We start from the raw sequence: 12,324 nt of genomic DNA on the forward strand, positions 1-12,324 counted from the left end.
ACAGGCCACATTCATTGAAAGCCATTGTGTCTACATTCACATTTGGTTTCTTGGTGATCAGCTTGTTATTCCTTATCCTATGGATAGGGGATAACAAGAGCAGATATCGAAGTTATCCGTGTAAACGTTGGTCCTAAAGAATTGGTAAGTGCCCTTGTCTGCTTCTCATGAAAGTGAAAATTGCAAGTCTTTGCTACGTGGCAGCACCACCATAAGGACATACTAAAGTGTACTCCTATTCCTAGGACACTGTCTTACAATCTTAGAGTGAGGGTAGTAGTACCGATTACTGAGCCTTTGCTGTTCTTGTTCAAGTTCAAGTGAAAGTAATAGTGTAATTTAGGGTACACCGACCCAATCAAAATGAACCAATCCGTGCATAGCAGAATAATGAAAAAAGGATAAACCTAAAAAATACCTTTTATTAGAAATGCAATAAAAGTACGTGATAAACCAATTATTTACAATAATTTACAATAATCTGCAATGATATAAAGCCATAGAGGGGGCTTCTAATCAATCTATCCTGACATGTATTGGAACAGTCTGTATATGTCCACAGATTCCACTCCCGATAATCAAACACAACAACAGTTGTCACTGCCAGCTCGCGGCTAACAAAGTATACCAATATGAAAAAATGCCCCATATAGTCAAAGAAAACATGATGATCCAGTTCTGACCAGTCCAAGGAGAATATAGAACCACCTTTCCCAACGCGTTTCACTATCAATGTCGGTTATGTCATCAGGGGCCGTAAGGTCAAAGGTTATGAAGTCTTGTATACTGAATGTAATTGCATTACATAACACAGAGAATATGGCATGTTTCATGCGCCAATAGTTTAAATGTATGTGATGAAGTGTAAGCGCTGCTGCTTCCAGTACTCACTGTACCAACGTCAGGGCGACCAATAGGATAATGTCCCTCTAGGTAGATCTGGGTTTGTAGACATGGGTCCTAAGCTATGGTCTAGCAAGGTACAACCTGGTAAATGGAAGCAGATTACAGCAAGCGCTCGTTGTGGAAATGCTCTCCCGTCATCCTGCGCTGGCCAACCCAGATCTACCTGGAGGGACATTATCCTATTGGTCGCCATGACGATGGTACAGTAAGTACAGGACGCAGCAGCGCTTACACTTCATCACATACATTTAAACTATTGGCGCATGAAACATGCCATATTCTCTGTGTTATGTGATGCAAATACATTCAGTATACAAGACTTCATAACCTTTGACCTTACGGCCCCTGATGACGTAACCGACATTGGTACTGAAATGCGTTGGTAAAGGTGGTTCTATTTTCTCCTTGGACTGGTCATAACTGGATCATCATGGTTTTGTGACTATTAGGAGCATTTTTTCGTATTGGTATACTTTGTTAGCCGGGAGCGGGCAGTGACAACTGTTATTGTCTTTGATTATCGGGGCTGGAATCTGTGGACATATACAGACTGTTCCTATACATGACAGGACAGATTGATTAGATGGCCCCCCTATGGCTTTATATCATTGCAGATTATTGAAAATTATTGTAAATAATTATGTTATTGGTTTATCACATAAAAGTAATTTTTTTAGGCTTATTATTATTATTATTTTTTTTTTTTTTTCATTATTCATCAAGTTCAGATAGGAATGCCCCTTTAGGCTGCATTCACACTACGTATATTTCAGTCAGTATTGTGATCCTCATATTGCAACCAAAACCAGGAGTGGATTAAAAACACAGAAAGGCTCTGTTCACACAATGTTGAAATTGAGTGGATGGCCGCCATATAACAGTAAATAACTGCCATTATTTTAATACAACAGCCGTTGTTTTAAAATAACAGCGAATATTTGCCATTAAATGGCGGCCATCCACGCAACATCCATTTTAACATTGTGTGAACAGATCCTTTCTGTGTTTTTAATCCACTCCTGGTTTTGGTTGCAATATAAGGACCACAATACTGACTGAAATATACGTAGTGTGAACCCAGCCTTAAGTAGGATTGTGAATGTATATTGAAAGAAATATTCAGGTTCTCCATAATGAAATAGTGAACTAGATCTTGCATTGAGCATGTAAGCGATTGCTCATCAAGCTGTTTACAATGCACAAAGGCATCATTCAGAATGGTCTTTTGCATATAATAAATCAGTAACTTTCCTATAACGCGAGGTTGCATATCATTTTATAAAAAAAAAAAAATACTGGGGGGAAAATTTAATGGAAGAAAACATTTCACATTTCCATGAAAGCAGCATTTAATCTACGATTTCCTGCCTATTTGTGCTGAAGGACTTTTTGGCCCAGCTAAGAGAGAAGCCTGGCTTCAATTGCGAGCAGATCTTGAAGTCCTGACAGACTCCTGGCTCTCAAATGCACTTAAATCACTATCACTCATTAGCACAAGGTAAGTCAAAATGTATGATTATATTTCTTCCCTAAATGCATAGTTACAATGTCACTTAAGACTTGTTTTGTAATTCATTTCATTGCCACACTAATTTAAAGCAGATACAAATGTGGTCAGGGCACACAATGGTGGGCAGTGTTCTCACTTTACAGCTACATGGAATCTTGGTGTCCAAATGTGGCTGAGAAAGTGTCATGGGTATACCTCTAAAAGCTATTCCAACCGGTGCACGGCTCACCTCAAGCGCACAGATTCACTCAGGAGATTTCTTCCCGGTCAGGTTTATATTTGTGGAGAATTAATTAAGAAACTCAAAAAAATCAGGTTCATACAGATATGACTGTAGTTATAGTGCAATATAGTTCCAGATGTATACCATTCTATACTTCCATAGCTAATAACAGATATCTATGGATGGTCATATGGTTCTTATGTAGAGATGAGGGAAGCGAATCTTATGAACCAGTTGAGGCCAGTCACAGCTGCAGTCACTGACTGGATGAGCAGGTAGTTCCTGTGGTTTAGCCTTTGGTTTCCTAATGGTTTAGCAGCACAGAAGCTGACAGAGAGCTGAGAAACCTGGGCCTACGTCTGACCTCTATATCAAATGTATCTGGCATTGTTAGCAGTTTTCCTTTGTGTATAGTGAATAGTTAAAAAACATAGAAGATTGTCAGCAGGAAAAGACCACCTTAGTTTTGAGTTGTTCAGGACATGGAGGCTGGAGACTGGCTGCATCCACTGCAAACACAGGAGAATCTGCTTTATATCTTTGCCTTATTCCCTCATAAGTCGCCCCAGGATCATGCAGGATATTAGAAGGAAGCTGCTGAGTCAGATCTACTTTACACTAGTGTGATAAATAAGTGCTCTGATGTCTCACTGGCCATCTATGAAGGAGTCAGAGCTGCAGTATACCGACTCCACAGCCCTGCTCACCTGCTCCTCCCCCAGTGTGAGGGTCTCTGGCTAATCACAGCCGCCTCCAGCCCACTCAGCCAATCAGACTTTTGATAAGTTTACTTATCTCTATTCATATGTAACAGTGAGAACACTGTTGCACTTTTTTGTGTTTTTGTGTGTTTGCAATTTCAGCCATAGCAACGTGCTCCTGCCTAGTGTGAATGGTGTTCTAGGAGAGCTGACCAAATTTGTCTTTTTTTCAGTGAGAGCACTGAACTGAGTGATACATTTCAGTCATCATATTACACTAATATAAATTAGAAATAGAATAGAATAAAATAGAATAGAAATTTCTTTATGATGGGCATAACATGTCATTAATATATTTTAAGCATTGCTTGCATACATTATGGAGAGGATACTTCTGGTGTACTCATATGGACAACGGCATAGCATGTCACTTCCTCCCTTTAGCAAAAAAGTGTTTTACAAAATAAGCTAAATTAATTATATATCGCACCACAATATAAAGAATTTGACATATTTAACACTGACCTAAGATGAAAAAAGGCACATTAGATACGGAGAGTAAAAAATGCTACAAATGATAAATTCCCCCCATCCAGTTACTGTACAATAAGGTTCTGCCTATTCCACTAGAGGGAATGTAGACACTTACTGCATAAATTGAAAGGGAAACTCAAAAAATGTTTTCTTTCAAATGAACTGATGTCAGTAAGTTATTTAGATTTGTAATCTATTACTATTTAAAAAGTCTTTCAGTATTTATCAGCTGCTGTATGTCCAGCGGGAAGTGGAGTATTCTTTCCAGTCTGACACAGTGTTCTCTGCTGCCACCTCTGTCTGTGTCAGAGACTGTCCAGAGCAGGAGAGGTTTTCTATGGGGATTTACTACTGCTCTGAACAGTTCCTGACATGGACAGAAGTGACAGCAGAGAGCACTGTGTCAGACTAAAAAGAAAACAACATTTCCCGCAGGACATACAGCAGCTGATAAGTACTGGAAGACTTACTAACTTACTGACCCTAGGTCATTTAAAAGAAGAAAAAAAATCACCGGAGAACCCCTTTAAACCTTTAATGTAAGTAATGCAGTAATCTTTAAAACTTCCCCCAGTGATGACTGTATGAGAAAAAATGATGAAATGTTATTTAGTGATCTGGGTATACAGTATGTCCATAGTTTACCACATAATAAACCCATTTTTATATGTAGGTCACATGATTGGCCATTATACACCAGATGTCAGCTTACATTAGTTAACATTACTTTAATAAATAATAATATTTCTCCCCACATTATATGCACCTTGTTAAAATCCACTTATTCTACATAAATTGGGTGTTTTGGTGGCATAATGATACATTGCAATACTGTTTGCATGGGAATTGAAGAAAAAATAATACAATAAGCTGACATGAATTGAATGTGGTTTTCTAATGCATGTAAAGCTTTCTTATCACTGTATAGAGAAGCACATAGTACATCAGGTGTCTGACTGATAATTGTTCTTCTTTTACCCACAGAAGTAATAGTGTAAATGTCTTGGTAACTACAACACAACTTATTCCAGCACTTTCCAAGGTCTTGCTGTATAGTCTAGGAGGAGTATTTCCGATTGAAAATATCTATAGTGCAACCAAAATAGGTAAGAGGTTTCATTACTTACAGCGAATATTTCCGAGCTCTTGAGAATGCTGGGTCTTTATAGCACTGCACTCTATAAAGGGAAGGAATACAAAGAACTCTATGATGTGTCCACAGTGACCAATTGCAGCTCATCTATCATTTCTTAACAGCAAAATGAAAGCAGTTATTATTACCCCCCAATGCATGCAGAATATACATTATTATAAGGAGAAGCATTTGATGCAATGGCTGTATTGTGTGCAGTAGATCAATGACTCCATTCACTTACCAGAAGGAGATATCCTTAAAGGGGAACTCCAGTTAAGAAAGATTTACACCTGTTCAATCCCCACCCACGATCTAAGCTTGTGTGTAATAGATTTCTTTTACATGAATTGGCCATTTGTCTGCAGCAGATCCTGACTCATACCCTGAAGCTGATGAACATCCTCAACTCTTGGTCCTGGTCTCCACTCCTCTGTCCTCTCCCTGCCGCCTGAGACAGAGGTCACATGATCTGTCTCTTCTGTTGCCAGTCAAGCTGTAACACCTCATCTGTAACCCTACCCACAACTGATATTACACAGTGATCATCTGGCCAAGGACGGGGAAACAGCAGCCTCTCCTGAGTAGTATAGGGAAAAGGAAACACTGTTGTTTCATATTTATCTCTCTCCCTCTCTTTCTCTCTCTCTCTCTCTCTCTCTTTCTCTATGTAAATTGATAGATAGATAGATAGATAGATAGATAGATAGATAGATAGATAGACATTTGGGGAGATTTATCAAACATGGTGTAAAGTGAAACTGGCTCAGTTGCCCCTAGCAACCAATCAGATTCCACTTTTCATTCCTCACAGACTCTTTGGAAAATGAAAGGTGGAATCTGATTGGTTACTAGGGGCAACTAAGCCAGTTTCCCTTTACACCATGTTTGATAAATCTCCCTCATTGTGTTTACTGTACAAAGCAGATGCAGATGGAGCCAGTGGTGGGCGTATACTACAAGACAGGGGCGGGTACCCGGGAGTTGGTTCTGAGGTGCAATGCATGTAAACCATGTAAATGCATGTGGTTTCCCGTCCGGGTGCCATGGTGTAAACCGGAGATCATTTGTAAAAGGTTGAATCTGGGCCTAGGAGCAGCGTAAACAAGTGGGAAATGTGTTAAACAATGGGTGGGGGATTGCACTTTATTTTTTATGGGTTTACTGGAGTTTCCCTTTAAGGCTTCCCAGTGGAGGAGGCACTAAATAATTAGATGGATATTCAGGTGTGGAGATGGTGATCAAAAGTTGTAAAAACGTGAGCTTTGCCCATTATACTGTATATTATTAAGAAAGCCTCAAACTGTGAGCACACCACTACACCACTAATATTTTAAAGCACAAAAAAAACGTATACTTGTCAGCCATAATATTCAAATAACTATAAAGAAGAATCTGCAGCACTTACTGAATCATGTGAGTTATACTTATTGCATTTTAACAGATGCATAGATACCATAATATTAAACCCATGTCACCATTGATTATCTTGTGACATTGGCACTAGGGCTGGGATTTATAAACCAGCAAGTGAACAGTGAGTTTCTGGGATGCTCTAGGTCATGGGTCTCCAAAATGCGGCCCTCCAGCTGTTGCGAAACTACAACTCCCATAATGCCTGGACAGCTAAAGCTTTGGATTTGGCTGTCCAGGCATGATGGGAAATGTAGTTTTGCAACAGCTGGAGGGCCCGCAGTTTGGAGATCCATGCTCTAGGTATTGCAGTGATGACTTACCAGTGACCAGCTCGAAATTCAAGATCAGCCAGTTTATACTGAGACCCTCTCCAGTCTGTGTGTCTAGCTGTGGATAAAGCAGTGCTTACCTGCACAGGTTCTGTAAAGCCACAACCACTGTGGGGGCAAATAAATAACCCCCAGAATGTCCAGATTTGACTCTGTTGTAACCTAACTGATTATCCCATAACTTATCTTTGTTGTCATTTACCTTTTAGGGAAAGAAAGTTGCTTTGAGCGCATAATACAAAGGTTTGGCAGAAAAGTAGTATATGTTGTAATTGGGGATGGTGTAGAAGAAGAACAGGCAGCAAAGAAGGTAAAGTATCTCCCTGTGTGCCTTGTAAATGTCTTATTAACAATCGGATTTGCATTTATGGCTTTCTATGTGCAAGTACACGATCCCTGATGCAACAATTCTGTCAGGGAGCTACAGTATGTTAAGTCAATTAGAAAGTTGAGTTAAACGCGACATTGTGATCACAGGCTGTGATCTGTATAACACAGGCTACATCTGTGTATAGCAGTCCACCAAGAATAAACCATTCTAAGCTTCGCTTAAGATTTAAATCTGTATCCACATGATTCAAAAGTGAAAATCCACTACTTGTCATAGAAGATTTTTCCAATAGCAAAAGACAGGGAGGAGGCTTGGCGCCTATGTCATCATGCTACTATTCTCCAACCTGTTATGCAGAAAATGCTCAACTCAACCAATCATTGCCTGCAGCAGTGACCCACCTCTGCCAGTAATTGGCTAAATGGGCATTTCCTGAGAAACGTTAAGCAGGGAAGTTTAGGTTTAGGGAAATAGTTCCCCCCACCCTGAGTACAATACACACTCAAAAAAAACTGCCTTAACCCCTTAAAGGACAAGTGCCATGAAAAACTTTTTCCCAGTAATTGAAGCACATTACAAAGTTATATAACTCTGTAATATGCTTCAATCACCTATCTGCCTCCCTTCCCTGTCTTTTCCCCCCTCCACCCCCCACCAGGAAGTGTCATAACTCACACAGACCTAATTACTGCCGTCACCATCACCAGGCAGCTCCTTCTTGTGAGGATGAGTCATCAGCAGGAGGGCTGCTCTAGCTCCTATTACAGCAGCCCCCCCTCCCCAGTCCAAGTGATGGCTTGCAGTTGTTCAGCCAATGGGAGCTGAGCAAGCTGAGTCACCTGACAAGGCAGGGGAGGGGGGGCTGCTGTAACAGGAGAAGGAGCTGAGAGAATAGCTTGGTGACGACAGCAATTAGGTCTGTGTGAGTTAGGACACTTCCTGGTGGGGGTGGAGGCGGGAAAAGACAGGGAAGGGAGGCAGATAGGTGATTGAAGCATATTATAGAGTTATATAACTTTGTAATGTGCTTCAATTACTGGGAAAAAGTTTTTCATGGCACTTGTCCTTTAATGACATGGGGCATACATTTATGCCCCTGCAGCCTGGGCCTTGGTGCAGACGGGTGTAAATGTACGCCCTGCCGGGGTACCGAGCTATTAACCCTCCTGCCATTAACCCCTTAAGAGCCGCAATCGTGCCGTGTTTAAGTGTAAGCGACCAGAGCATCTCCGGTCACTTACCGATCGGGACCCTCGCAGCGTGTCTGCAGGGATCCCGATCGCATGGCCTGACTGCCGGGGGTCTCTTACCTTCCTCCGTGCAGTCAGGTATTCGAACTTCTGAATACCACAGGGCACAGGCAGGCTCTATCAGAAGATCACAGATAACACTGATCCTTGCTAGTCCGAGCTATTAAAATAAAACATTATTGTTCCCGCACGGTTAACGGCGTGAACAAAAAGTGGTTAAAAAAAATGCAGAGATTGCTTTTTTTTAATTACCCTTTATGTATAAAAAAAAATTAATAAAAAGCAATCAGTACGTCTGATCTAAAAAAAAATGTTACTCATAAAAACTAAAGATCATGGCGCAAAAAATGATGTCCCATACAACCTTGTAGGTGAAAAAATAAAAGCGCTATAATAGTCACAATAGGGTAATTTTAAATATGCCTATTTGCAAAAAAAAAAGTTTTACTGCTAATAAAAATAGTAAAACGTTAAAAAAACTAGTAAACATGCATATCACTGTGTTCAGACCAAATTATAGAATAAAGAAAAAAAATGCCAGTTTTACTGTAAAGTGAATTACGTAAACATGAAACCCCCGCCCAAACCCCCCCCCCCCCCCCCCCCCACACACACACACACACACAAAAAATTTGCAGAGTCACATTTTTTGACCCTAATTCACCCATAAATGATATTTTGGGGGTTCTGTCGTTCATTTTATGGCAGATTGAAGAGCTGCATTATAAAGTACAACTATTCATGAAAAGAACAAGCCCTCACATGGCCCTGTAGGTGGAAAAATTTCAGACTCTGTCCTTAAGGGGTTAAAGATCTAGTATAGTATTGTGGTCCCTCAACTTACAAAGGCCTCAGATTGTATTTTCAACATACAATGGTCCTTTCTGGATCATTGAAACTCAGCATACAATGCCACAGACAGCATACAATGTCAGGGTTTGCACAAGTGACCATTTTACTGTTAAAACCCCATTATTTCTGAAGTTCATGCAATGATTGGCTGTCTAGTATCTCCTCTCTACAGTACAGTGTGATACATGTCCTTTACTGCTGTGTGTGTCTAGTATCTCCTCTCTACAGTATAGTGTGATACTACATGTCCTTTACTGCTGTGTGTGTCTAGTATCTCCTCTCTACAGTAGTGTGATACTACATGTCCTTTACTGCTGTGTATGTCTAGTATATCCTCTCTACAGTACAGTGTGATACTACATGTCCTGTACTACTGTGTGTGTCTAGTATCTCCTCCCTACAGTACAGTGTGATACATGTCCTGTATTGCTGTGTGTGTCTAATATCTCCTCTCTACAGTACAATGTGATACTACATGTCATGTACTGCTGTGTGTCTAGTTTCTTCTCTCTACAGTATAGTGTGATACTACATGTCCTGTACTGCTGTGTGTCTGGTATCTCCTCTCTACAATACAGTGTGATACTACATGTCCTGTACTCCTGTGTGTCCAGTATCTCCTCTGTACAGTACAATGTGATACTACATGTCCTGTACTGCTGTCTAGTATCTCCTCTCTACAGTACAGTGTGATACTACATGTCCTGTACTGCTGTGTGTGTCTAGTATCTCCTCTCTACAATACAGTGTGATACAGCAGTACAGGACATGTAGTATCACACTGTATTGTAGAGAGGAGATACTAGACACACACAGCAGTACAGGACATGTAGTATCACACTGTACTGTAGAGAGGAGATACTAGACAGCAGTACAGGACATGTAGTATCACACTGTACTGTAGAGAGGAGATACTAGACACACTACAATACAGTGTGATACTATATGTCCTGTACTGCTGTGTGTCTAGTATCTCCTCTCTACAGTACCGTGTAATACTACATGTCCTGTACTGCTGTCTAGTATCTCTTCTCTACAGTACAGTGTGATACTATATGTCCTGTACTGCTGAGAGGAGATACTAGACACAGCAGTACAGGACATGTAGTGTCTAGTATCTCCTCTTTACAGTACTGTGTGATACTAAATTTCCTGTACTGCTGTGTGTCTACTATCTCCTCTCTACAGTATAGTGTGATACTACATGTCCTGTACTGCTGTGTGTCTAGTATATCCTCTCTACAGTATAGTGTGATACTACATGTCCTGTACTGCTGTGTGTGTCTGGTATCTCCTCTCTATAGTATAGTGTGATATATGTCCTGTACTGCCTTGTGTGTCTAGTATCTCCTCTCTACAGTATAGTTTGATACTTAATGTCCTGTACTGCCTTGTGTGTCTACTATCTTCTCTCTACAGTATAGTGTTATTTTACATGTCTTGTACTGCTGTGTGTCTAGTATCTCCTCTCTACAGTACAGTGTGATACTATATGTCCTGTCCTGTGTGTGTCTAGTATCTCCTCTGTACAGTACAGTGTGATACTACATGTCCTGTACTGCTGTGTGCCTAGTATCTCCTCTCTACAGTATAGTGTGATACTAGATGTCCTGTACTGCTGTTTACTAGTGTTGAGCGGGCTTGCCGAATTGTTTGGGTTTGGCAGCATTCTCTGAATCCGAGTGCTCGGAATTTGACTCCCGGTGGTTGGCATAGCTTGATGCCACCCTAGGGAGTGCTGGAGCCAGCCAGCATACAGCCATAGTCAGTATTTATGTTTTTCTGGCAGCCCTAGGGTGACATCTAACTACTCCAACTGCCAGGAGTCAAATGCTGAGCAGTCAAAAGTCCGGCAAGTCCACTCAACACTGCTCTTTACCTGCACCAGGATGAATTGATCCTTTGAGCACCAGGCGAAGGCAGCTTCACTTTATTTATCTGGGACCTCCTCTACATTTACAGTTTTCAGTAGCTTCTTCTGACTGTTGTATGTCAGACTTTGACTTACTTTATCCATATAGGTTACCTGCTTACTTTTCTTTAAATCTTTTTTCTTATTTTGATGTGACATTGTGGGGGCTTCAGAACCAATTACCAGTCTTCCATAGAGTTTTGGTCTCCAGATACAATATTTTCAACTTACAATGGTCGTTCTGGATCCAATTCATATTGTAACGTGAGGGACCACTGTATTACATATTTATTGTATGACGTTTTTTGTTTTTTTATTCATTTGTTATAATCAACCCTTTTTGTTGCCCTGCAGAATAACATGCCTTTTTGGAGAATATCAAGTCATTCAGATCTTTTGGCTCTTCATCAAGCACTGGAACTAGAATATTTGTAACTATTTGCATCTTGGACGGCCTTTTCTAATATGTACATAAATATATATAAATATATTTTAAGTACACACTGAATTTTTATGTGTGATTTAACGCCTCAAGGCTTTTTACACACATGGACTGTCTTAAATAAAGGAAAATCAACAGTAATGAATGACAAAGAATTGCTAGATGAAGGAAAATGAAGATGCTAAGTGCTGCAAAGTGACACTTAGTAACCTTGGGCAATTAACAGTTGAAAGAATCGGTCAATGGAAGACCGCGGCGAAGAGCAGATGTGCAGAACTCTTGATGAACATAGGCACATGTTTTCCGACCGAAGAGGTGGTGTTCAACATTCCTCATAATGGGATCTCATTCTCAGCAATGAGGTGTGAATCAGGCATAAACCTACCTACCCGGAAAATCTGAATATAGAATGCACTCCAACTATATGATGACAATCATGTCTAGACCTGTAATTTTGTGTAAATTATTGACAAAACAAATAATAATTTACTGTGATTTTATTAGCAGCTGATTTTGAAAGTGGATGTAACGTTTCTATTTTTTTTTTTTTTTTTGGGAGGGGGGTTGGGGGTGGGATGATTGGGCAGTGGGTGGTGAGCTCTAAAAAGATTAACATGCTGTCTCTTTTGTAGGTTTGGCAATCAGAATGTGGATAATGGTGTGTGTGCCTTAAAGAAAAGACAGTGTTTGCGTGTTACAATGTAATTTTGGTTAAAAAAAAAATGGTAGTTATATGAAATCTTCATTTGGGATGATTTCTTCATTCATGACCAAATTGATCTATGA

General features: G+C 40.2%; 1 protein-coding gene across 8 annotated transcripts in view; it reads left to right on the forward strand.

The window, feature by feature from the left end:
* The window catches only part of EYA4 (EYA transcriptional coactivator and phosphatase 4), a 251,265-nt gene extending 239,205 nt beyond the window's left edge, over nucleotides 1-12,060 (forward strand). For all 8 annotated transcript variants that reach the window (XM_069973713.1, XM_069973715.1, XM_069973714.1 and 5 more), the window contains 4 exons: nucleotides 2,290-2,404; nucleotides 4,859-4,980; nucleotides 6,961-7,061; nucleotides 11,451-12,060. In XM_069973713.1, the coding sequence (XP_069829814.1) occupies nucleotides 2,290-2,404; nucleotides 4,859-4,980; nucleotides 6,961-7,061; nucleotides 11,451-11,531 (419 nt within the window). In that variant the 3' untranslated portion in view covers nucleotides 11,532-12,060. The remainder of the gene's footprint in view (nucleotides 1-2,289; nucleotides 2,405-4,858; nucleotides 4,981-6,960; nucleotides 7,062-11,450) is intronic.
* The last annotated feature ends 264 nt before the right edge of the window (nucleotides 12,061-12,324 follow it).

The sequence above is a fragment of the Dendropsophus ebraccatus genome, chromosome 6 (genome assembly GCF_027789765.1).
Source record: "Dendropsophus ebraccatus isolate aDenEbr1 chromosome 6, aDenEbr1.pat, whole genome shotgun sequence".
NCBI classification, from domain to species: Eukaryota; Metazoa; Chordata; class Amphibia; order Anura; family Hylidae; genus Dendropsophus; species Dendropsophus ebraccatus.